The following is a 26,650-nucleotide window of genomic DNA, read 5'->3' on the forward strand; positions in this document are numbered from 1 at the left end:
AGATGATGCTTAGATACATGTGTGCGTGTGTCTTTACTGTTTAGCATTCCTTCTGCAGTTCTCACGTCAAGACAGAGTTGAGATGTTAGCGGGCTTTGGCCCAGAACTTGGTGCAGAGACAGGAAGGACAGAATTCGGCTGCAGATTGTGAAGCGGCCGTGTTTGTCCGTGAAACTCGAGCCTCACTTCAAAGATGTTCAGCTGCGGAGCCGATTCACAGAAGAGCAGCTGATGAATAAGTAAACCGTGGTGCAGAATGACTCACTACATCACATAAAGAAAGAAAGAGGGTATTGTAATTATAATAAGTCCATGCTAACTAAAATGAATTTAAAATTTGTATTGACCCCCTTCTTTTTGACACCCACTGCACGCCCAACCTACCTGGAAAGGGGTCTCTTTTTGAACTGCCTTTCCCAAGGTTTCTTCCATTTTATTCCCTACAAGGGTTTTTTGGGGAGTTTTTCCTTGTCTTCCTAGAGAGTCAAGGCTGGGGGGCTGTCAAGAGGCAGGGCCTGTTAAAGTTCATTGCGGCACTTCTTGTGTGATTTTGGGCTATACAAAAAAAATTATATTGTAATGTAAAATGTGATGTATTAGTTTAAAAATAATCTGTGAAATATAATCAACCACTGTATTTTATAAGCAGAAAATAAAAAGAGCAGGTTAGAGGCAATATTTGGAATTCAAAGTTATTTCTGTTACAAAAGAACATGATAAAGACTTTGTCCCTACACCACCACCATCTGGCTAGATTGACAACAAATGGTCTAGGTTAGTAATTTTAATTTATGTGTTTATATTTTAACAGGTAATGTATATATTATATTATTAATCAGGGCCGTTTCTGACCTCATTGATACCCCAGATAAGAAAATCTGCGCATCACCAAAATCTTCACAACTCCATACACAGAAGACACATACACAATATGCTATTAACACAGATGTATCACTTATTTAATTAAAAATAAATACATTTAAATAGAATGAAATAATAATAATACTCTTTTACAAGCAAATTGTGTTTGTACCAAAACTTCCAAAACTTATTTTATTGTTCTATATAACAAAACAGAACCACTTTCTACGTAACCAACTTATTTAACAGACTCTACAAACTTTATAGGAAAAAGAACAACAACAAATGAATAATAATAGAAACACGTTGCTGGTAAATGGAGGGCTTTAACATTTCAAATAACAGTCTTTTTAAAATTGGGACTGACTTGACTTTCTTGTAGCAAAATCTTTGATAATATCGTCCAACGATATCTTCGTAGACACATCTGTTTGTGCTTATCATTGCAAGGCCTTGTGACTTTGTAGACTTCAAGTCATTTTCTATGAGCTTCAGTTTTGAAAAAGCTCTTTGCAGAAGTGAAGAGTAGTGGTTGCAATTCCGAGGGCTATCCATATATTTGGATGCATTTCATTTAAACGAGTTTCTTGCAAGAAGATAACAGTTCCAGTGTGGCCATGTCAACTTTAGGAAAATCCAGAAAAACTTCCTATTTCTTGTGTCAAGTGTTTTCCCATCAAGATGTGACTGGTCATTGTAGCGTCACCACCAGGGCCGTTTTGTGGGGAGTGACAACTGGCGATGTACTTGTGTACTGTAGTGCTAAATGTGTCTCTGCCTAATGTCGCCCTGGAATGTATGTATTGGTTAAAATTCCCTGTTGGTATAGTGTCCCTGCTGCAGTGCCTTTGCTCCTGCCTCCAAGACCTCCTCTCCTCAGGCTCACTAGCTCACCTGAACTTGTGCTGACCTGAGGAAAAAGTCATGTGGATGGTAGCAAGGAGAGGAGGAGGCTGCCTGGGCTCAGTCGCTCACTGAGTCACTAACTGAGTCGCTTACTGTACCCAGGTAGGCTATCACTCTCTCTGCGGCACCACGCTTGAAGAGGAGGAGGAGGGGACTGGGACTCAGCTGTATGCCCGTCGTGAGTCATGAGGCCTGGTCCTGGCAGCAGCTAACTGTTGAAATTGAAGTGGCTTTGCCTCATGGTCATGTGCACAGGTAGCAAGAAGGCCGCCTATCACAAGAAATGCCTGGAACGCTGCCTGCACTAGGGTATGCAACACACCGCACACAGATTGTACTGTGCATAGTTCAGACAGTGCAGGTCCTGCAGAAGCGCACAACATAAAATTTTCTTGAAATCCAGTCCAGATGTACAAGTTATGTACAAGTGCAAATTATCGACAATATACTAACAACTCAATTGTGCTTCACTCACTCAGAATATGGAACCAATGTAGGAAGTACTTCATGATAGAGAAGTTTTTATCTGTGGCACCTCTGCACGAGAACTACCTTTTTCCACCCTCTCAAACGTACACAGTTTTAAATTTATGGAAAACTACAGGGCTCGGCCCCCTGCTCGCCAACCCCCAGGCGGGTGCTACGCACTAGCCACTTTGCAGCTCTGTTGCTCGCATATGGGGAAGCAAATGTACAATTTAAACAAATTTTTATTTTCATGGGAATTCTTACATATGCATAATAGAGCTATTTTACATTACAGCGAGTAATTAACCATAGTAAAAAATAGTAAAACGCAATAAATTGAAAGAAAATTATGTTTCATGTTGTGTTAGAGGTATTTGTTGTTATACATTTTCATTCTGTTTGACTTTGAAATTAACACGCAAATACTTTTTAAATGTACACTTTCACAGTAAAACTTCAGTAAAAACAATATTTGGAATTAATTTTGTCAACATCGCATTGAATTTTGATTCTGTGTTTGGACTTACATCGTGACAATGCAACGTATAACTGGCCATGAGTGAATTTCGTTTTTCTCTAAAAAAAATAAGCCGACGTTTTCAAATGTTTGTCCCTGTGATTTGTTAATTGAACGGAAAACTGTAAACGTTTTAATACGAATGGAATATCAAGATCTCCTTTGGTGTCTAATGTTATATGCGGAAGATGTACTACATTACCTTTCTTATCCCCTGTTAAAATTTTACATCAGAATTGTTCAACCAATTTTGAATACAACTAATCTTGTACTATTGTATAGCCCATCACTCAGACATACAGTTAGGTCCATAAATATTTGGACAGAGACAACTTTTTGGTTCTGTACATTACCACAATGAATTTTAAATGAAACAACTCAGATGCAGTTGAAGTGCAGACTTTCAGCTTTAATTCAGTGGGGTGAACAAAACGATTGCATAAAAATGTGAGGCAACCTAAAGCATTTGTTTTAACACAATGCAGCGTATGCTACGCTGCGGGTTGGCTAGTTCTATATAATGTGCTAGCCTAAAAAAAAGCATCAAAAAAAAGATGCTCTCTAAACTGCTATGGCTATCCAGTGGCCATTGTGACACAGTGCAGCAGACAGATGACTGTAGCCAAGTCCAACGTGAGCTACAGAAAACTAACAGACACAAGTGGAGTCCTGACACTGAAAGAGACAAAGTAAATCGTCCTTATGGCACTTCAATGGATACCAGCAGACTGTCACATTTTATCCCATTAATCCTCCACCAGTTACGTCTCACTGTCAAGGCTCACTCACAGTACACACATTCATTCATTTCTTTTTTTAATCTCCTTGTTCTATACACTCTCTTTGACTTTCAAAAGTTAACACTGCCATATCTGATGCTGTGTCAACTAAAACAGTGATAGTGTCTCAAAGACTAGAAGTGGAAAAGTAGTGTGAAATATTACTTTAATATATAGGCCTCTACTAAATAATAGTGACAAAAAGGAGCCACTATTAACAGTGTGGACATACTTCATGAGGTCTGAAGACAAGGACACTGAAAAGTCCTGACTCCAGAATCAACAGGGTTCTTGGACTGGAGGTGACATATGATAAATTCAAGAAGTCAGATTTAAGGTTTGTTATCACATGACAAGTGAGAGTAGGTAAGAGAAAGCTCAAATTGCATGTAAATTGGCCATATTTTATTGGTGCCACTGCCTGGACTGCTGTCACTTTCAGTCTAGCTGATCCAACAGTCATATTTATGAGCTGTAAGTGAACAGGAGTAACAGGACAAATCAGCATACCTACACCATTGAGGCTGTCAAGCAATCATACTATGGTTGGTTAAGCTGACAGTGACCACAATGACCAAGTCATGATGAAGTGACTACTTGCTAGTGAGGGAGCCACTGTTGTTGAAGGGCCCAGGCAGCCAGTGGTTAAGGAGTAAAGGTCCTTCCACTCTTCGCCACCATATGTGTACAACACTACAGTATTCCATCCAGTACTGCCCAAACCCAAGTGTGTTGAGCTTCCAAAATCGGGGACATCATACTGTTGTGGCCATAGACATCAGAGATAAAGCGGATACTCAGAGGAGGACTTGATGAAAATATAGCACTAAATTCAGATGACACGATACTGTATATATCTAACCCACAAAATTCTGTGCCAGCAGTCTTTTGAAAATTTGCAAATGCTTTTAAGATATCTGAACTTAAAATTAATTTGAATAAAAGTATTTTTTCCAGTGAACTCTGTAGCACAATATTGGACTGGACACCATCCTATTTACCTTAGCAGATCACTTTAAATATTTAGGGGGTAAAATATCTCAAGTAAATATAAAGCTCTTTTACAGCAAAATTTATATTAAAAAAAAAAAAAAAAAAAAAGACATGAATAGCTACCCTCCATCTTATATTAGCAGGGAGAATCAACATTGTTAAGATGGCCATTCTTTCCTTCTTTCCAAGCTTCTCTTCCTATTTCAAAGCATCCCCATATATTAAAAAATAAAATCAGAAAACAGACTCTTATAACTTCATTTATTGCAACCTGAAACATTCATGCATCCAAAGAGCGACTTTGCAACGACCTAAAGCAGAAGGGGGGCATGGCACTACCTCACTTTCAATTTTATTAATGGGTGGAAAATATACAAGCTACACAGACCTGGGGCCTCATGTATAAATGGTGAGTACACACAAAAATGTTGCATACGCCTGTTTGCACGCTCACATTGCAATGCATAAAAACTAAATTTGGCGTAAAGCCACGCACATTTTCATGCCAACTCAGTCCTTGGCATACGCAAGTTTTCCGCTCAGTTTTGCAAACTGGCGGCACCCAGCGTCAAAGCAGTGTTTTTGTTCCAGTGTGGTTTCCCTTTCTGTTTTAGATCCACATCCCTGAGGCAGCTTTATCATATACACTGAAATTAACCGCATATTGTTTATTAGTTTAAGGCATCTGATTGTAATTAACCTGCAACAATATAATGGTCCACGGAATGACCAAAATATTCCAAATACCATAGCTGTTTCAGCATTGTTACTCTCAAGTATTTATCCCACTGTATCTGAGTTTGGAATCACAGCTCTACAGCAGCTGATCGGAAAGAGAATTATCAGTATACAGCATCAAGCACACGCTGCCTCAGCCATGCTGTCTATTGAACTGCTCTCATACGACAAACGCTTCAGGGCCTTTCCTGTAGGGACATCGCGGTTCAGAAACAGTTTCATCCCAAGAACTATAAACACACTCAATCAGTCCATCAAGTGTTCCTGGTAGAAGTGTTTGTACTTACAAGTACAATTACCTCACTGTAAACTTGCGATACAGTTATAATATTGCACAACCTGAGCCACTTTATAAAGTGTGTATTTACATATGATGACGATATCATTTTAAAGATGAAATGCAGCAAAATGTTTATTACATTGTACAGATAAAATTTTAACATTTAAATAATCTATATTGTTAATAATTTAATATGTGAGGACACAGTGGTAGCGATAAGCTGGCGCCCCCGTTCAGGGATTGTTCCTGCCTCGCGCTGTATTCTTGCTGGGACTGGCAAGATACTGGATGGACAGATGGATAGAGTAATTAAACATGTACTACGAAGTTATTTCAATGTTCCTTAAAAGTTTTGAAGAATTGGTGCTCTAAGCTTACAGATGGCTTAACATCTATTACAGAGCTGATTGTGTGGTGAATGGGTACTTGGAGAAAGAAAAGGAAGGACATGAATTGGAGGTTAGTATGTTTGAGAGAGACAGTACTGCTGCAATAACTTATTTAATGTGAATTTCCCATTGGGATTAATAAAGTATCTATCTATCTATCTATCTATCTAATTGAAGGTCACGCACAGCACAGCAAGTATCTTGTGGGAGGCAGGAACAATCACTGGACAAGGCGCCAGCTCATCACTACCCCTGCACCACCGTGTTCTCATGTTTAATAATGTGCTTTAATTCCTACCATCATGAAAATGATTTCATGTATACATCTCAGTATTTAAAATTATTCAGAGAGCTGTAATATCACGAATGTAATGGATTCTGTGTCCTGTCGGAGGAAGAGAAAGCCCGTTTAAGAAGCAAGTAGCGATTCACACACAGAGCACATAGAAGAACACATACAAAACAAAGCATTTAACGTGCTACTTTAGTTATGATGGGATTTGAGAAACTAGTAATTTAAACAATTTTAAGATGAAGTTTATGACGTTCTACTTTAATGAAAAAATGAGCTACATGATTAAAGTGGAAATTTTGAGATTAAAGTTGACATTTTGAGCTTTTTTTGACACTGTGTGCCTATTTGGTTCCTCCCTGTGTGGACAGCGCTTTGAGTACTGAGAAAAGCGCTATATAAATGTAATGAATTATTATTTTTTTTTTTTTCTCTGTACCCTAATAAGCTTCCATATGACACTCAGACGGTGGGCTACGACTCACCTTTTCACAGTGACTTTGATATGCGACAACTTTTTTTTATTTCAGGCACAGCGCGACTTTGTGAATTTAAACTTTTGAGTTTCTTCAACACTCTGTCACTCAAACAACTTCCTTTTGTTGTTTATATCACTGTTTAAACCAACAAATAGTACGTTTTTCCTTGCCTCCACTTGGTATTCGCTGAAATTCTTCCATTTTCTTCTCATAGAACACCGAGCTTAAGGGATATTTATATTGACTTGCATATTCAAAGAGGCGTAATTCTGAGAGGAGACGGAGCAGGACAGCAAACACGTGCATGTGCGTTACTTTTCACGCTGACCGGGATTTATGTAGCGGAAGAACGTGGAAGTTGGCGTACGCACAGATTTATGCATCTGGATTTTTTTGTGCATACGCACATTTCTGCTTTGTCCGTACGCCATAATTAAGGGTGAATACTACGCACGCCGTTATGCATGAGGCCCCCGGACATCAACACAAATCGATGAATATACATAAGGCTGGTCTGCAACAGAAATAAAATCTGTACTTCTTTATATTCCCTGCTATGAACCTCAGTTAATACAAATTACCGTCAATATACTAATAATCCAATTGCTCTTTATTCTTTTAGAATATAGAATCAATGTAGAAAACACTTTAAGATGGAGCAGCTTTTATCTGTTGCACCTCTACATGACAACCACCTTTTTCACCCTGTCCAACATATACACTAATTAATTTTTGGGATTAAAACACTTAAGAGACATGAACATAGATAATATCTTCACGTCCTATGAACAATTATGCTTCAAATTCAATTTCTCATCATGTCACAATTCTTCCACTGCTTTCAAGCTAGAAAGTTTGCTAAACAGAACCTGCCTGACTTTCCTCACCTCCCACCTTCTTGTATTCCAGAAGAAATACTGATCAGTCTTGAAGACACAGATAGCATCTCTACATTTTATAAAAAATATTTTAAATCCCTTCCTTTCAAAGACTCCAGAGTACATTGGGGAAAGGATCTGTCACTTAATATTTCAGAAAAGGAGTGGAAGGCAGCCATGCACAGCATACACTCTAGCTTCCTATGTGCAAAGCACTCAATTATTCAACTGAAAATCTTTTAATCGAGCGCGTCTATCTCATTTAAAATTGTCCAAAATGTTTCCAGGACTAGATTCAATCTGTGAACATTAAAATCGAGTTCCAGACACATTGGGCCATATGTTTTGGGTGTGCAGCAAATTACCATCATTTTAGACGAAAATTTTCACATGCCTTTCAGACAGCCTTGGTGTTGAAATCCCTCCTAATCCACTAACAGCTGTATTTGGTGGACTCCCAGATAGTCTTAAAGTAAAGTTGCTTTTACTACACTATTGGCACGTAAACCTAATTTGCTCGAATCCCACCCCACCACTCTTAAGTCAGTGGGTTACTGATGTTTAATACTATTTGGAATGGGAAAAAATCTAATTCTCTCTTAGAGGATCTGTTCAAAACATGTTAAAAATATGGCAGGATGTAATAAATAACATTTTAAAATAACCTTCCATTTCAAGGGAAGATGATTCCCTTCCTTTCTTATTTTTATACAGTAGCTTCATTTGCTGGTTCTCCTCTCTTTTTCTTGGGTGGGGGTTGAATTTTGGTTTTCTTTGTTGATTGTATGGAATGTTATCTACTTCTAATTAAAATCAATGAAAAAACACTACAGTATACAACAGCTAGTCTGTGGATTCAGGACCCACAACTGCCATTCAGACTGGGAAATTAGAAGATGTTTTCCTGTACTTCATGACTTGCAGACAGATGCATTCACCTGGGCAACTTCCCAATCCGTAGCTCAATAGATTTCCCATTCAGACTCTCATGCTCCACTGTACAGATCACATTTTCTATGGAATTCATATGCTGGGGGAAGACGGTGGCATTAGAAACCACACGATAGCTTCTTCTTCCTCTCTGAGGAGCATAAGGTAAAGCACTGATGTTGCCACCAAAGCCATAACCTGTTGTTTCTGAACGCCAGGTAACTTTGATGTCTTTGGGGAAGAAATCCTGGATGGAGCAGCTCAGGTTGTATTGCTGGTTAAACACACCACAATCAGTCACCTGTATAGCTGACACAATGGGCCGCTTCTGCAAACCTGGGGAGCAGACAAACACAAATGGTTAAGGCAGGATAACTTGGCAGTCAAGCTCTCCCTCAGCTATACAGGTGTGAAATCCTGACATCAGGTATCTCAGCCTTCAGCTATCTTTATTTTGATAAAATGTTTGCACCTTCTGATCAGTTCTGCTGTAAATATGGAATTCCTTCAACACATTTTTATATTTCATTAGTTAGGAACCTAATCAACTGGCAGCACTCCTATTGGAAAATATTAAAAACAGTAATGAAGAGAGTTTTAGCAGCAGTTCTAGACTTTATCAAATATTGTGACACTGCTCAGTGCTAGACAACTTCAGCACTGCTGGGAAAGTGATGTCTTCATCAATATCGCATGCAAGAAGAGGAAGTCAATAATTCATTCACTTCTAAACTTGTGCAAAACATGCTGTAATCCATTTATAAATTCATATACCAGACATGGTTCTCTAAAATATACCATGGATTAACCTGTAACTGTGAACAATGCCAAGTAGCTTTGGCCTCGCTTGGGAATCTGTTCTGGGATCATCCAAAATTAAAATCACTTACGTAAGAAAAAAATCTGAAAAATTCACAATCATTGACACTCCTCTTCAACTAATTTTTGGAGTTACTTCAGATGAGCTTAGACTACTTGGTGAGAAAATGACCATTATTTCCTAAACTATATTGTTAACGTGCAGAATAATTCTGCTGTCAGAAGAAATTAACGCAAAGTAAAATATCATCTTACATTCATTTGAAAGTGGGGAAAAAAAAAAAAAAAAAATCAAACTTCCACCCTTGTGTGGAATTGTGCAGAGCTTGTTAAGAATCTCTCAATTTCATTTAAATTATTCTGAAATAAGCCTGCTGGGCTCCTGCCTATGTACCTGGTAAACTCCAATGGTTTAAATAATAAGAGGTTGTGTAAGAAAATGGGTCTCTTTTTAAATTACCAATTAATTATTGGCTCTTTTCTCTGTGACATTGGGGATTATAGTGTAGCTTATCACACTATTATACAAATCTTATTTGTTTTCTGACATATGGAATCAACTGCATTACTTTTTTAAAGTCTGTAGTTCTGTTTTACTATAATACATTGCTCTGTAATAAATTATCTTTTGTAGTACATAGATCTGGAATAAGTAAAACAAAAAGGGCGAAGGCAGTGGTCATGCGTCTATGTGCATTAATGGGCTCCATGATGTCGGCTCTCATTACAAATATCTTACCAGGAATCACTGAGGAGCTCTTCTCAATGGGCATATCATTCAGGGTCTTGTGTTCCACTCTGCAGATGAACTCCATCTCCTCCAGGTCATTCAGGGTCTGTGGGGTGAATTCAGACTTAGACACCAGCGAGTATTCATTATTTTTTAAGGTTGGTCCATAATGACACACCGTGGCCTTCCAGTTCTCTGACTCAGCCATGTCAGTCCTCTGTGTTTCTTTGTGTCTCCTCATCCAGGTGACATTGATGTCTTTGGGGTAGAAGTCTGAAATGATGCAGGTCAGGGTGCAGGGCTGATTAAATTCAGTGAAGTAAATCTGCACATTAGAGAGCTGGGGAGGTCTGTCATCAGCTGAGAGAGAACAACATGAGAACTTAGTGAGGAATGGCATTATAAAGGTTTTGCTGAAAAAAAAATTTTTTTTTTTGGTTATAGATATACAAATTCATGTTTCCGCTATAAAAAAATTAGAATTTTTAAAATAGCTAAAAAAGGTTAAATTTGACACAAAAGACCCCCAATGCAGCCTGATAGTCACATTAGAAGAGAAATAATCAGCCATTAGGTAAACCAGTCTCACCAGCCAACTCCAGTTTGCCGGACTTCTTCTCAATGGCCTCTCCCACAAGGGCCACATGCTCCACCCTGCAGATGTATGTCATCTCCTCCACTTCGCCTAGACTGCTAGGAGTGAACTGGACTTCAGTGGTCACCTCATAGGTGTTATTTCTTCTCTCCGGCCTAGTTGTGTTTATTATTGCTCTCCATTCAGCCATCCCTGCAGTAACAGGTTGATGTCCCTCCTCTGCTCTGACCCTCAGCCAGGTCACTGTGAGATCACTTGGGAAAAACCTGGAAATGGTGCACCTGAGAGTGCAGGGCTCACCCACCTTTGAACCCTCAACCATTTCAATGTCAGATAGCAGGGGGCACTCACTGATAACTGAAACACAGACAGAATTATTCAGTGACAGAGCTAATAAAGTATGGACTGTATTTCAAAAAAGATCCCCAGTATGTGATAAAAATTGATTGGAGTGGCTCAATGGTCACTGTATCTCGCTGCATTAACACTTCTGCTTTGTCACAGCAACTCAAATGAATGCCTACAGCCATTACGTGGGGGTTGCAGCTCTTAGAGGGCATACAGCAGGGAAAATCAGTACTGAACGTGTCAACGTTTTTCTCAGTAAACATTATTTCTAATGGGGCTATTGACATGAATTTTACGCCAGATGTCGGTAACAACCCAAGTAATCCTCACACACAAAGAAATGAAATCAAATAAATCCATAAATTATGTGTAAAAAAGTGGAATGAAAGAGGGAAAAAAAATATTGAACACATGAAGAAAAGGAGGTCAAAAGGGCATGGAAAGCCAAGAACTCGCAGACATCGGTCAGTATTTAGAAAGCAATCCCGATAGCCTCCTATCAGTGCAAATGAATATCAGCTGGTTTAGTCCTAACTGATGGCCTATAAAAAAGGTTCCTCATTACCAAGGTGTTACATAAGAAGCATCTCATGATGGGTAAAAACAAAGAGCTCTCTCAAGACTTTCACAACCTTATTGTTGCAAAACATGCTGATGGCATTGGTTACAGACTAAATTCTAAACTTCTGATTCTAAAAGGTGGGCACTGTTGGGGCCATAATCCGGAATTTCACCATAAACCGGCCACGACCAGGTGCTCCTCACAAGATTTCTGACAGAGGAGTCAAAAGAATCAGAATCAGAAGAGTTACCCAAGAGCCAAGGATGACTCATGGAGAGCTTCAGAAAGACCAGGAATTAGCAAGTAGAGTTGTTTCAAAGAAAACAATAAGAAACGCACTCAACCGCTATTGCCTCTATGCACGCTCACCGCGCAAGACTCCACTGCTGAAGAAAAAGCACGTTGAAGCTTGTTTAAGTTTTCTGCACAACATTTGGACAAGCCAATGAAATACTGGGAGAATACAGTCTGGTCAGATGAGAGCAAAATGGAACTCTTTGGATGTCATTGTACACAGCATGTTTGGAGGAGAAATGGCACTGGACCCCATAAACACCATATCAACAGTGAAGTTTGGAGGTGGGAACATCATGGTGTGGGGCTGTTTTTCAGCATATGGTACTGGCATTGAAGGAAGGGTGAATGGAGAAATGTACCGGGACATTCTTAATAAGAATCTGCTGCCATCTCCCAGGATGAAGATAAAATGAGGGTGGATATTTCAGCAAAACAAGGATCTCAAAACACACAGACAAAGAAACACTCAATTGGTTTCAGAGAAAGAAAATAAAGCTGCTAGAACGGCCAAGTCAATCACCCGACTGGAATCCAACTGAAAATCTATGGCAAGAACTGAAGATCAGAGTTCATAGAAGAGGCCCCTGGAACCTTCAAGATTTGAAGGCAGTTTGTGTGGAAGAATGGGCCAAAACCACACCTGAGCAATGCATGCAACTATTTTCTCCATACAGGAGGCGATTTGAAGTTCTCATTACCAATAAAGGCTTTTCTACTAAGTATTAAATAAATTTAATTAAGCGTGTTCAATACTTATTCCCTGTGTCATTCCACTTTATTACGCATAATTTATGGACTTATTTGCTTTGGTTCCTTTCTATGTGCAGATTACTTGAGTTGATTCCGACATCTGGTGTAAATTTCATGTCAATAGCCCCATTAGAAATAGATTTACTGAGAAAAACGTTGGCACGTTCAATACTTACTTTCCCTGCTGTATATGAAGCATCAAGGTAATATAATCAATACAGTGATGCTAACATGCTATACGTAAACCACACACTAACAACTGAAATACCTCATGCAACTTGTTTCTAATGAAATTTGAAGACAGAAGAGAATGCCGCAGAATAATGTGGAGTGAGTTATAGTAGGTAAGGAGGTGATTAACTACATAATCTATATATATATAAAATCCCTATGTGCGTCCAGGTGTCCATGTGTGGGTGTCTTCTGGTGAAGTGCGCATGCGCGGGGCACGGTGTGGCGCGCGATATTACTGTCAGAGAAAGTTAGAGGCGTTTTACGGAAATACAAACCAGTATTACTGCGAGAGGAAATTAAAGATACACAATACAGTGACGCATATTACAGCCACATACAAGCCAGTATTACTGTCAGAGGAGATTAAAGGCATATTACCGACGCGCATGCCTGTATTACCGCCAGAGAAAATTAAAGGTATATTAAAGACGTACGGACGTATATTACGGACGTACAAGCCAGCGGACGTACAAGACGGTATCCTTCAATAAGGGCGCGCACAAAAAGGCGAGCCTCAAAAGGACGACCTCAATTGGGCGCAGCGAATAAAGGCGCGCGTAAATAAAGATCTGCACCTGTTGCTCTTCACATATTCCAGAGCCATTTGAACTAAATTATCTACACGCCCTTATTGAATAGAGCCGTACAAGACAGTATTACTGTCACAGAAAATTAAAGACACACAATACACGGCGGCAGCCCACGAAGAACGGTCAGCTCAGCAAGTAAACATCAACAAAAGAAAGGCTGAAAGAAAGAAAAATACGACCAACAAAAAGAATGAGGTCAAAGTCCCTTGCCATTTAATATAGACTGTTCCTACTAATGTTTATGCACTACTGTTCTAGCGCCCGTTATTGTAACGGGCTAAATGACTAGTCCTTAATATTATGAATAATGATAATTTGTGAATTTCCCATTGGGATTAATAAAGTATCTATCTATCTAATGGAGACCGCAAAGAGGGGAGATGTAGAGGAAACAGATGGTAAGCTACACATGTGCTCATGTTTTAAAATACAGCAAATACAATTAGCACAGTTTGAATATGCAAGACTATATACTTTATTCAATGATGGCTTCTGTTGTTATACACGAGTAAATGGTTGCTGTCAATATAAACTGCATATTTAAATACATATTTTAAATAGCCCATTCAGAAAAAAACAATATTTTCAAATTATTGGCAGATGAAATCCTGATGGTCTCAACAGTTTCATCATATACAAGAAACCTGAGAAACAGGAATGTTGATGTGTGATCTGGAATGAAAGCTGGTGGCACCAAGTAAAGTAATTGAGTCAGTCAGTTTTCTATACAATAAGGACTGAAAGAATTTATTAACACTAATGACAATATCTAAAAAAAAAAATGACTTAAAGTGTAAAAGGATATATGAGGGTTCCGTTCAGAGAAACATCTTCAATTTCATCAAAGTCAAATAAAAAGAATAAAAAAAAAAAATCTCAATATAAACGGATTACTGGAAGAAAATAAAATAATGTTGCACAAAATTAGAAACAAAAACAGACTGGCGATGCTTGGACTAAAGGCATCAATCATCGCAACGCCTATTTATCATCAAAAAAAAAAATATATTGTTAAATAAAAAATTCCAATTAAGAGTCACATGTGTATGTTGATGAATAAGAGAACTTAAATCTAACTGATAAGTATACAATGACAACACTGAACTTTAATCTTCAAGATGAACAGCTGTTAAAGCAATGTAGGAATATACAGGTCCTATATCTATACTGGCCATAATGTAATCTTCAAGATGAATAATTTCATTAAAAAGGCACACAAAATGTGCGGAGACCTAACATGAGAGCCAGGAAGGGAAGCAGCTTGATCAATAGTTGTAAAATGGAACTGCTGGCCAAGATGAAAGGCTGATCAGGAGGATTACCAAAATAATTCTTCTGGTGTACCTACTGTACCTGTAACCTGTGAGAAAAATGAAGTGTTGATCGCATTACCGTCAAGCTAAATCCGCATTAAATAATTCTGAAGACCAAGCAGCATCTATTGTAGAACTGATCACGAAAATATCAGGCATTGGATCCATTTTTAACATCTTATAGTAAAATACATCACTTGTCTAAAAGCCTTTCTCTAAATGTGACGACATGTCCATAACCACAATACTGTTATCTTTCTCCCCTGGCTGTATTCTAACAGTAAGGCCATGCCTTAAATTGAACAAAGCTTCACGTTTCTCGCGAGTAATGCTAAAAGATATTTTATTTGACATATTTCAAAGGATTATGTATCTCTGCTGACCAGCCTGCAAAAAGTCTGAATCTCAGGGCAGGGAAGACAAGTAGGATTAAAAACAGATTTAAAAAGGAGACCTACTCATTGAGATTTCTCTTTATCTTTGCACAAAGACAAATCTTCCTTGCTCACCTTTTTTCTTATAGAATGGATAATACATTCACCATGATTGCACAGGAATAGAGAAATTTATAAAATACTAATGGCGTAATTATGAACTACAGTGATTATTTTAAACTAACAGCTAAATAACTGTGCAGGAGCAAGTCGGACATGAACTAATAAGGATGCAGGACGGAAAATGAACAGGTACACACACACACACAGAGGCAGGACTCAAACTGGGAAGCTGCTGAACTCCAGTCAAACTCACAACATTTTTTGTTGTCCTGCAACAAATCCAGACTGACATTAAGAGTGCCCTTGCTGGTGTCAGACACATCTGAACAGAGAACAGCTACAAGGCCTAAATGCCATTGAGATTGGTCCATTAGTGAACCTGTTCGTTTCTGCCTCAAATGGCCAGAAATCTGTGATAAGACCTGAAAACAGTCTATCAATGTTCTCCACCTACAGAGCTTGAGAGGATCTGCAGAATACAATGGCAGAAAATCCCCAAATCCAGGTGTTTGAAACATGTCATGTCTAACCAAAAATGAATCCTGGCTGGATTCAACAAAGTACTGAATACTTGTGTCATTCTGACAATTCAGCTTTTTGTTTTTATTAAATTTGCAAAAAACCTAAAATCCTGTTTTTGCTTTGTCATTCTGAAGTACGGAGTATTTTCTTATGTTTGGGGTATGAATTTAAATTTTTTTTAGCACAAGGAGAAGAGGAGTTGGGCGCATGCACTAATACAGCACGTTGGCCGTACCCACCACATAAACTACTTAGAACGGGACCCAAGTGCAGCCAGGCAACAAAATGTGTAAAAAGTAAAGGGGTCTGAATACATTAATGGCACACTGCTGGGGTTATAAAGGAGCAGTGCCAAGTGGTCACCTCTAATCAAACTTTTAAAAGGAAAAGAGAATATACATTTGCTATTACAGGTCTAATTCTTGTTTAAGGCATTAAAGATTAAAGAAACTTCTGAAAGCACTCGTGAAAGCCTTTCATCTTAAATATGAAAGTACATTATAAAACTTTCGAACAGAAGCAGACTTGCATTTGAAAGCTTGATCTCCAATTCTCAGATACTTCATGGCATGGTCTGGAGAACTGACCACTAAGGTGAGAAAAAGAAACATATTAGGTCTGCCTTGAGTGCCCATGATAAGCAAAACAGTCTCTTTTTCCACCACATGTTGTCCCTGGATGTTCAGTACCTATAAGAAGTATTCACCTCCATTTCATCATTATATTACATTGAATCATAATGGATTAAACTTGAATTTTCTGGACATTGATCAACAGAAAAGACACTTTAATACCAACGTGAAAACAGATCTCTGCAAGGTGGTATAAATTAATGACAAATATAAAAAAATAATTAAAAAATTGGCTTAATAAAACCATACAAGCAGGCCGAGTTTAAAAGGTAGTTTGCACTGATTGCCGATTTTCGCAATGTAAATCGGTACAATTGACTGCACACACAAGTGCCCCATCACAAAAGAATATTATTTTGCAAATAGAAAGCACTTTCATTCAATTAATATACAACTAATATGTGATGCTCAAATGTATCTGACTAATATTGTTGCAAGGTGGTGTGGCTGAAACTCATGATTATTTTATCAAATAGTAGCGTAAGAAGCAGACACCGGGGTCATAATATGTGTGATGGTTAACTTCTTGGTAACACGGCCAATGCCATTTATGTCGTACAACACACAGCACCCCCTTTTTATAGACAAAATAGATAATATTCATTGCCTTAGTGTGAAGCCTAAGTGCATACATTAAGCCTTAGTACCAATGTTGAAGACGGATGCATTGAGCAAAGAGGACATTTAACTGTGACGTAATGGGTTCAACACGTTGGAATGTGACTGACATGTCGTTGAAATGTGCAATGAAGTGAAATTTTCTGTATGCTTCTTTGTCTTGTCGCCTGAAGCTGCTAAAATGACAACACAAAAACAGTCTTCATAGGATTTACAGATGGTGGAAACGTTCCCTAACTTCAAACCAATTTTCACACCGATTTTGTGTTTTATAAATTCCAACTTTTGTACAAGAAGTGGCTTATGAATGTTTCAGAGTGTAAGTACGTTTTATACATGAGGTCCAAGACTCAAACTAACTGAGAAACTTATGGCTGGACTTGAAAAAGATTGTCGTGGCTGCCAAAGAGGCATCTACCAAATACTAGGTAAATACTTATGCAATAAACTATTTTGTGCTTTTTCTGTAATTAATTTAGACAACTTTGTAGAGGTCTATTTTCACTTTGACTGAGCATTTTCTTTTTACAAGTGTCAAATTAAATCCACTGTGATTCAATGTTTTATTACAATAAAATGTGAAAACTCAAAAGGGTGAATATTTTTATAGGCACTGCACTAAGGAGGTCACATCAGGATGCACAACTCACTAGTTTCACTGGTTTTCAGAAGTTCCAAACTACTGAGTTTCTCCAAACTCTCCTTCAGATCACTCAGGTCCTTTTTCAGGGTCTCAGGAAGAAAATCTCCATTAAAAGTGATGTTGGGTGAATCACCATCTCCGGGGGTGAAAGAGGAAAGCGAAAACTTCTGCATGAGGACAGCATAAAGAAAGAACATAAGAGAACGCAAGAGCCTTGTGTATCAAACAAGCCTGAAGGTGTCCTTCAGATCGGCCTGCTCACCTTTAGGAAGTGGATGTGGTCATCAATCTGTGAAAGTTGGGCCAGCTCAGCATCTCTACTCCTCAGGTCCTTTATCTCCTTTTCCAGTTGAACAATAAACTCTTGAGCCTTTGTCACTTCCATCTTCTCTTGATCTTTAATCACTCCAGTGACCTCTGACCCAAGCCTTTCTATGGACTGTAGTAGAGATGTTGAGGTCTTTTCATGTTCCAGTATTTCTATCACTACGGAGCACTAAACAGAAGAACATGGAAATTCAATTCAGTAATATGTTTGAAAGAAAAAAAAATGGAGGCACTGTTTCCAACTGGGGTGGTACTGTGCTACAGTAATAGCACTGCTGTGCAGCAGTAAGGAGACCAGGAATGGAATCCTAGGCCATCCCTATGTGGAGTTTGCATGTTCTCTCCATGTCTTTGCTTGGTTTCCTCAAGTAGGGTATGTGATTTGGTGACAATAATTTGGCCATGGCGTGTGTGTGTATGTGAGAGAGTGTGTGATTGGAGCACTGTCCAGGAATTGTTCCTGCCTAGCGACCTATGCTTGCTGGGATAGGCTCCAGCCCCCAGAGTCCCTGCTCAGGATTAAGCAGGCTTTGTTAAATCATCAGCTGAAACATACCATACCATTTTCAAACAGAAAAATGGGGAAAAATAAAGACCACATCATGTGGCTGATTTCATTGTTTTATCAATGCATTCTTCTTAAAGCTCCTTCTGCTTCATACCCTGTTGTGGGGAGCTGTATTAAATTATTGCTTGGGAGAAGGAGAGGTGTAAACAAATACAAGGAAAGAGTTGAGAGGCTCAGAAAAGAAAAAGGCACAAAGCACTCTTCAGTTTTTAATGGCTATGTGGTGAATTTTTGGAGTTCAGATATTCACCGTGTGCTCAAGTTTGTTATTCTGCATCTGTTTTACACTGGACAAGTGACACATTTATTTTCGACTGTTATTTGAAACAAAAAAAGCTGTTTTTATTTGTTATTAATTATATGACACTAATTCAGTTCTTATTACGTATTCATCTTCACTGTGGTGACTAAATAGGACACACGACTCACCTGAATCCTCACTATGACCTCCTTCACTTCCTCCAGTTCCTTCTCTTTCTCTTGAATTCTCTTTTTCAGTGTTGATATGCTGTTCACTAAATGGCCCTAAGTGGTAAGAAAATAGCAGGGAGATGTCAGTCAAGTGTGCAGAAAAGAAATCTTCCAAATGTCCTGCCATTAGTTGAAGTACAAATGAGATTTGTTTCTGAAGATTTGAAAATTGGGTGTCAGATGTGCTTTAGGTCCTTAATACATTAAAGACTATTAATCCTGATAGGATTTCACTAGTATGACTGAAGGAGATGAAAAGTGTTATTTTGTAAAAGATTGGTAAAAAAAATATTTCAGCAATGGGCGGCACGGTGGCGCAGTGGTAGCGCTGCTGCCTCGCAGTTAGGAGACCTGGGTTCGCTTCCCGGGTCCTCCCTGTGTGGAGTTTGCATGTTCTCCCCGTGTCTGCATGGATTTCTTCTGGGTACTCCGGTTTCCTCCCACAGTCCAAAGACATGCAGGTTAGGTGGATTAGAGAGTCTACATTGGCCCTAGTGTGTGCTTGGTTTGTGGGTGTGTTTGTGTGTGTCCTGCGGTGGGTTGGCACCCTGCCCGAGATTGGTTCCTGCCTTGTGCCCTGTGTTGGCTGGGATTGGCTCCAGCAGACCCCCGAGACCCTGTGTTCGGATTCAGTGGGTTAGAAAATGGATGGATGGATATTTCAGCAATCTCTTCATATTAGAGAAGAACACAATGACAAAAATGTTAAAACTGTGGCTTCAGTTCACAAGGAGGCACACAATAAGGAGAACAGAAATTGTTACCCACTTCTATGCAATACACAATCAACAAACTTAACAAAATACATTAAAAGATCTGTGTGAAAATAAAATACTAAAAAAAAAAGATATTTATGAGTATGTGGCGTTTCCCTCGGAAATCGTTTCTAGCCGTATAGGCTGGGTGGGGTCCACCTTAGTAAAATTACATTTTTGTGGGTTAATTTTATATGTGTATTTTAATCGATTGCTTAACAGTTTTGACAATTTTAAATAAAAAAAATGTAATTACAAAAGCAGAAACTGAGCAATTATTTTAATATTGTTTTAGAAAACATTAATTTTTTGAAAACTATTTCTTGCAATCATTATTCAAATAAATGAAGTTAGCAAATAATAAATAACAATAAATGCAGACAAAAAAGAATTTTATACTAAAAATAATTTCTCTGAATGAACAGAATTTATCTATGACCTTTACAAATATATAAAAAAGAAACTATGAATATGGAATTACTTTATACTTAAGATCAAATATGACTTCCTAAGCACAAGGTCTGTCATAAGAATATGAGGCCTATGACTCTGTAACAGAGCTGCTTCTGGCCATTCCTTTACTCAAGGGAGATTGGTGCTTTTAGTTGAAAGCCATAGAAGATCTACAATAAGCAGACTTGGGCTAATGGTTTAATCCTGTCAAGAAGAAGTTGGTTGGTTGGTAAGAAAGAAAGAAACCAAGCTTTATTTTTCTTTCTTTTGTAGAAAACGGACATGCCTGTTTGGGATCACTAATAGTTTAAACACAACTGCTCGCGTCTTACCTGCTCTCAACCTTATTAAATTAGACGTGTGACTTAGCTGTAAAGCCAAATATCCCCCAGGGGACAAATCAAGATTGTTCTACCTACCTACTGTTGAGAACTTTGATCAAGGAGCAGCATTATTAGTTTTTGTATTCTTAGCCATGAAAAGTCTAGGCCTGAAACAACTTTAAAAGGACACCATTCATTTTGTTAGAGAGGCCTTCTTACTTGCCTTGTTTTTGAGTTTCTGCAAGGCAAGCTGTGAGACAAGGTCATCATGCTTCCTGAGGAAGCAACCAGGCAAACTTTGTTTTGAGAAATGAAGGTGAGGAGCACCTTACTGACAGAAGAATAAACAAACTGCATCCAAGACCTTTACCTGTGTGAGTAAAGGGCAAGCTCTCAAGCTAGCATATAAAACATAAGCGATTAAATGGCATTTAGAAGCATTAGAGCTCATCAATACCTTACGAAATAAAATTAAAACACAATGTATTATGATATTAGTTAGTTTGAACACAACAGGGGCTTAAGAGTTGATTATTGAAAGCTAGGGGACTTATTCATGGACATGTGCCGTGACGTAAGCAGTAGCCTGGCCTCTGTCAGACCAGCATGCAGCTGTGTGCCATGACTTAAAAGCGTGGCTGTTTGTGTTCATGGGCTTTTATATTAACATGCACATATATGTTTTACAGTAGCATTTAAGTTTATATAGCAATGTTTCTTTATACAGCTTAGGGATAATAAGATACAGTAGCACATATGAGAGCTTAAAGAAGCAATTGTTAAAGGCTTGTCTTTATCCTTCTTTCTTTCAAGCCTGAAGCTGTACTGTGTCAAGGCCATCTGCAGCTTGGCCCTTAACAGTGAAGCTGTGAGCTGCCATTCACTGGCATAGAGGTCAGGAGCACTCACTGATACAGTGCATTGCTGCACCCACCACATGACAAACCAACTCAGGATCCAAATTAGGACCCGAGTGCAGCCATACAACAGGTGACACCTCAGCAGCACACTAGGTCAGATGGAGTGGAACAGTGTGAGGTTTTTTTATGCATGCTGGAGTGCCAATTCTGCCACCAACCCCCATGTTTTTCCCTGCAGGTTGGAGGGCCTACATGCAGAGCTGGATGCAGATTAACATCATACCCAGGACAGACCAATTGCAGGTTAATAGCCCAAACGAGCCGAGTCCCTTTTTGGCATTTACGAGATTCGAACCGGCAACCTTCCGATTACCAGTGCAAATCCCTAACCTCAGAGCCATTTATTGAACTATTAATTGGGCAGTCCAGTTTTCATATTTGGGTTCTTCTGATCCCAACTTAATTGTTAAGAATTGAATATTTAAGAATTGATTAACAACTGAAAGGCCATCGATCTTAGGCCGTAAGAATGAAAGGAAGGGGTAATCAGGTGATGCTTATCTCCAGATGGCAAATATGTCCTGCAAGCAAAAATATTGTTATGAGAAGAAGACTGTTATGGGGATGTCTTCAGGGGCAAGAATATTGTTATGAGAAGGTCTGGAACATCAGGTGATTGTTATGGGCAGAGGTGCTGAGTGGGTACAACATCATGGGAAACCCTATACTGTAGATGTTGGGAAACGAAGTCTGGAAGAGGGGCATTTTGAAATCAGAATTGTAATATATTTGTGTCTCACTTCATGAATCGAGACAGGCTTTATGTACTCTGCAATTGTTTTCTATGCTGTGCAATAAAGTCTTAAATTCTGACTACCTTTCTGAAGACTCTGCTTGTTTTTTCTTAGATTTCTCCACAACACTACCTTATCTATATTTACAAAGTGATTAAAATCTGAATATAATATTTAGAACATATCTATTAATGATAACACATTGACTACAAATATTTGATTATGCACTTTGGAATAACAAATGCCTCTGCTCTATGTCAGTCCTTTATCAATAACGGTTTCAGAAGCCTGCTAAGGCGAGTTCCTGTGGTTTACTTAGATCTGAGGAATTCACCAATTATTCTGACTTTGTCATAAAACCTCTGTAAATATCTCCATTAAAAACACTTACAAAACACATGAAATGATTTTTTAAAAAAAAAAAAAAAAAAAAAAAGCTTCCACCCCAATTCTTAGACATTTAGATGCTACCTGTTATTTAAGATGGACTTTACCATGAGAGCCGGACAGCTAATGTTCACTACCGACGTCATACATGCACATTGCATAAAACGCTGCCAGTTAAAAATGACTTTAATTTCAGTAACAGGGAGTTTAATCAGCTTGGACTGAATGACTGCTGTCATGATGGTGATAGTGCTGTGTGAAAGAAGCCATCTATTCGTTAAGAAAAACTCACTGATTTTCTGTCAGCTGGAAGACATAAGCCCTAACCACAGCACCACCGTGACTCCTACTTTATTTTGCTTTATTCAATTCATAAAAAAATAGCATCTAAATCACTAATTATAATGTAGCTAAATAGGAAATTGTACAAGTTAAATTACTCATAAACCTTTACAGTACCGCCGCTCCCTATAGTACGCAGTCTGCGTAGGGCACCAACTCCCAGAGTGGCATCATCCCAGCTGCTCAAAAAAATCGTTTATATATTATAATAATAAATTAATATTAATAATATACATATACAAATAAACAAAAATATAAACGTATATATTGCATTTTACGGTGAACGCAGAGTAGGCTAAGCACACGTGATGACGCGCGCGCCCTCACCTCTGTTACGGCTGCCTATTTGGCCAAAAATGATAATAATTGAACAATATGCCTGGTCCTGGAAAGAGACATCAACAGTCCGGCGCCGAGAAACGAAAGAAAAAAAAAGCCCAAGATGAAGCCCGTGCATCACTTTCAGGTACGTTCATAATCCTGTGAAACTTTATTTTATTCTGTCGACGTTAATAATGTGTTTTAATGTCGGTAATAATTTCACGACTAACGGATCTTTCTTAATATGAATACAAGCAGATCTAAATAAACAAAATGACTTAAAATGCATTATATTAAAACACAGAGCGCAGTGACGCTCCCTGTAACTGTTGCCTCTGCTGAGCGAAGTTTTTCTAAAATGAAGCTCATCAAAACGTACTTGCGCTCATCTATGGCACAAGAGCGCATGAGTGGTCTGGCAATTGTCAGCATCAACTCTGAATTAGCAAAGGCTTTATCATATGAAGAGCTCATTTACGAAAAAGCAGAAGTGTGCCTTTGTAAATTTTGAACTTTGGAAAGCTCCAGCAGATGACAGTGTTGATTTTATTTTAGTTTATTATTGTTTATTTTATTATAAATGTTTTATTTAAAGTGTAATTTTAGTTTGTATTTTTTTCTGTAGAGCTACAATTGTAATTTATAAATGATACAATTTATTTATGTATTTACTTTTATTTGAATAAAGTTCTATTTTGGCCCCTATAGTAGGTGTTTTTTTATTATTTTATTTTTACTTCCGTAATATTTGGGGGAGGGGGCACAAAAGTAAATTTCTGCTTAGGGCACCCATTTGGCCAGCAGCGGCCCTGAACCTTTAAGAGCTGCGAGCTAGCTGTCTTTGACTTCTTTCCCTCACTATTCCCAGTTAACCCTTCTTATCTTGAATCCTGTACTCACTTGTCTCTCAGCTCTCTCTTCTTCAGGTGTCACCGTGTCATGGCTCTTATGTTCAGTCGCCGCACACAGTAAACAGACGCAGCTCTCATCGGTCCTACAGTATATTTCCAGAACTTTCTGATGTTTCGTGCAGAGTTTCTCTTCGATGTTTCCAATCAGCTCCTCCAGTTTGTGTCTTTTGAAGGCTTCTGATTCCCGGTGAGGCCGCAGGTGTGTCTCACAGTAGGAGGCCATGCACGTCAGGCAGGTCTTTACTGCTCTCAGTTGTTTCCCTGTACACGCATCACAGGGCACATCGTCAGGTCCGGCGTAATGCTGGGATGGAGAGACCGCGACTTCCATGTCTTGTAGTTTCTCGATTATATCTTTTAACATTACATTTCTGTTAATCTCTGGCCTCATGTTAAAAGTTCTTAGGCACTGAGGACAGTTGTAAATCTCCTCTTTGTCTGCCTTGTCCCAGTAGTCGTTGATGCAGTCAAGACAATAGTTGTGCCCACACGTAAGACTGACCGGCTCCTTCAGGAGCTCCAGACATACTGGGCACGAGTATTTATCAGTGGACAGAGAGGGTTTAACTGCTGCTGCCATCGTGAGAGGCGAAGCAATCTGACACGCAGGCCACGACTTTCACAGAACAAAAGTTAAAAGTAACTGCACTTAACGAAATTCAGGCACAAAAGCGCTGTTAATCCGTTTGCAATTGATTACAATTCAAGAATTTTTTTTTGCTGTTACAACAAAAAGTTGTTTTACAATGTTCTGCCCAGAGGCAAAATGGAAGTAATGATAAAAGACAAGGTGTCGATACCCAATTTAGACTGTCTGTCTATCCAACAAAACATACTGAAGCTCTATGAGTGGAGTTGTGAAGCGGGCAGCAGTAAGTAGTAGTGAATCGACACGCCCACTTCCGTTCAGCCGGAAATTCATCGACTTAAAAAGTCTCGCATAGCGCGACAGTTTAGCAGCTCATTTGAGGGACTGTCGCTACCCGATCTGCGTGCCTACCAGATTTGCGCGCGCAGGCGCATAGCTTAACTATTACGACCCTGCACGATCTGCGTTTCTTTTACTTTGCGACAGGAGTCCCCATCCGATTTGTCTCGCGCACGCGCTCTCTGCTTAATTAAAATTCATTTCACGACGCTGTCCGATTTGTTCTGCGCATGTCCAATGTTTTACGACACACGAGAAAAAAAGTTACCACGGGATTTTAATTTCTCGGTCTGCATTAACAAATAGAACTTTCGCCATTCGAGTGAGAAGGAGAAAGAAGAACGCTGTAGAGAATAGGAGCATATTGAATTTTTCTCCTGGCAAAAGAATAATTTTCACTTCTTGAAAAAATGAAGACTTTTCAATTTTACAACGACTTGAAAGAATATCTTTTACGGGAAGAATTTAGCAACAATTTAACGGTCAGAGAGCGAATTGAAATACGACGTGTGTCCGTGAATTTTATGATTAAAGGTACTGTATGTAATGTTTATTGAATGCTTTTCAATTTTTGAGAATACAGTATATACTGTAATATAATCTAGATATATTTAGGATTATCTGACGTTTTGTTTAATAATTGGAATATTACAAAATTTACCGTTTTAAATAGGCTGGTGATTTCAATGAACGCGCATGAATGTTTTGAAATATGCAAAACTTTTAATAAATTGTGTTATTAAAAAAACTGCTCAGGTGGACTTTCCTGTTTACTGATTTATACTTGATTAATGGATTAGTAGGTTTTCTCTTTTTGGGAATATGAAAATCTGAACTGCCTAGATGTATCTCAGATCAGGTGTTTAAATTTTACAATTCTTTTAAAGAAAGAAGTAAATTGGTATCCACTAACGAATGTTAAAATGTGTTTTTTCTTATGCAACTCCCCAACATTAGACCACAATATTTTAGTGTGTGTGTGTGAATCCTCGCAATCCCAGTAACTGTTGTGTTTTTCTCATTGTATGAGTTTCAATAGAAACAAAACCAGGCTGTTTCATTTGCAAAATAAAGCACACATTCTTAGGGGTATTATGCTTTGTTACTCGGTAATTGGTGTATGCCTTCACTTATAATGTGATGTGGTCAGATTTCAGTTACATGCAAGCAACTTTTGAATTCTGTTCTTTCTTAATTTTGGATAGTCCATCATCCATGCCCTGGCTGCTCAACAGGGTGTATCAGGACAGGAGGCAGAAGACTTATTTCTTGGTGGCCCAGAATACAGTATCAGGTAAAAGTCAAGTCTATGAATGTTTGAAGTAAGTGTTTAAATATTTCTTGTTTATTATTTTTATATTTTACTTGCCTTAGTGAAGTGGAAGAATTTAACTGAAAGATAGGGCAGCAATTAAAGAAGGAGAGAATGCTGTGATATCTGTTGGAATAGAAGATGATGCTACTGCCCAGTGCTTCCAGAATCCTTCATTTGAGTCTTGGGTCTGAATCTACTGCGTCATTACCAAATATTCTGGGGTAATGTATCTTGT

At 38.6% G+C, this 26,650-nt stretch overlaps 1 protein-coding gene and 1 gene segment (V, D, J or C); both read right to left on the reverse strand.

Annotated features, from left to right (window-relative positions):
* Positions 1–1,028: 1,028 nt before the first annotated feature.
* LOC114669116 (immunoglobulin epsilon heavy chain-like) lies at positions 1,029–15,826 on the reverse strand. The segment is given in 3 exon segments: positions 1,029–8,846; positions 10,069–10,419; positions 10,649–15,826. Coding segments are annotated over 3 exon segments (1,011 nt in total).
* Positions 15,827–16,131: 305 nt separating this feature from the next.
* LOC114669048 (E3 ubiquitin/ISG15 ligase TRIM25-like) lies at positions 16,132–25,004 on the reverse strand. Its single transcript, XM_028825161.2, has 5 exons — positions 24,162–25,004; positions 18,985–19,080; positions 17,923–18,156; positions 17,668–17,827; positions 16,132–16,356 (listed from the first exon to the last, which is right to left on the reverse strand). The coding sequence occupies exons 1-5, from the start codon at positions 24,750–24,752 to the stop codon at positions 16,244–16,246; spliced, it is 1,194 nt and encodes a 397-aa protein (XP_028680994.1). The 5' UTR covers positions 24,753–25,004; the 3' UTR covers positions 16,132–16,243.
* Positions 25,005–26,650: the final 1,646 nt, after the last annotated feature.

This window comes from Erpetoichthys calabaricus, chromosome 1, assembly GCF_900747795.2.
Source record: "Erpetoichthys calabaricus chromosome 1, fErpCal1.3, whole genome shotgun sequence".
Lineage (NCBI taxonomy): Eukaryota > Metazoa > Chordata > Cladistia > Polypteriformes > Polypteridae > Erpetoichthys > Erpetoichthys calabaricus.

Excerpts from the sequence above, each read along its gene's own strand:
- LOC114669048 (XM_028825161.2), bottom strand. The coding sequence starts at position 24,752 with ATGGCAGCAGCAGTTAAACCCTCTCTGTCCACTGATAAATACTCGTGC. Across the intron at positions 17,828-17,922 it reads ACCACATCCACTTCCTAAAG|AAGTTTTCGCTTTCCTCTTT; the intron begins GTGAGCAGGCCG and ends GTCCTCATGCAG. Across the intron at positions 16,357-17,667 it reads TCTGAAAACCAGTGAAACTA|TGGTCAGTTCTCCAGACCAT; the intron begins GTGAGTTGTGCA and ends TTCTCACCTTAG.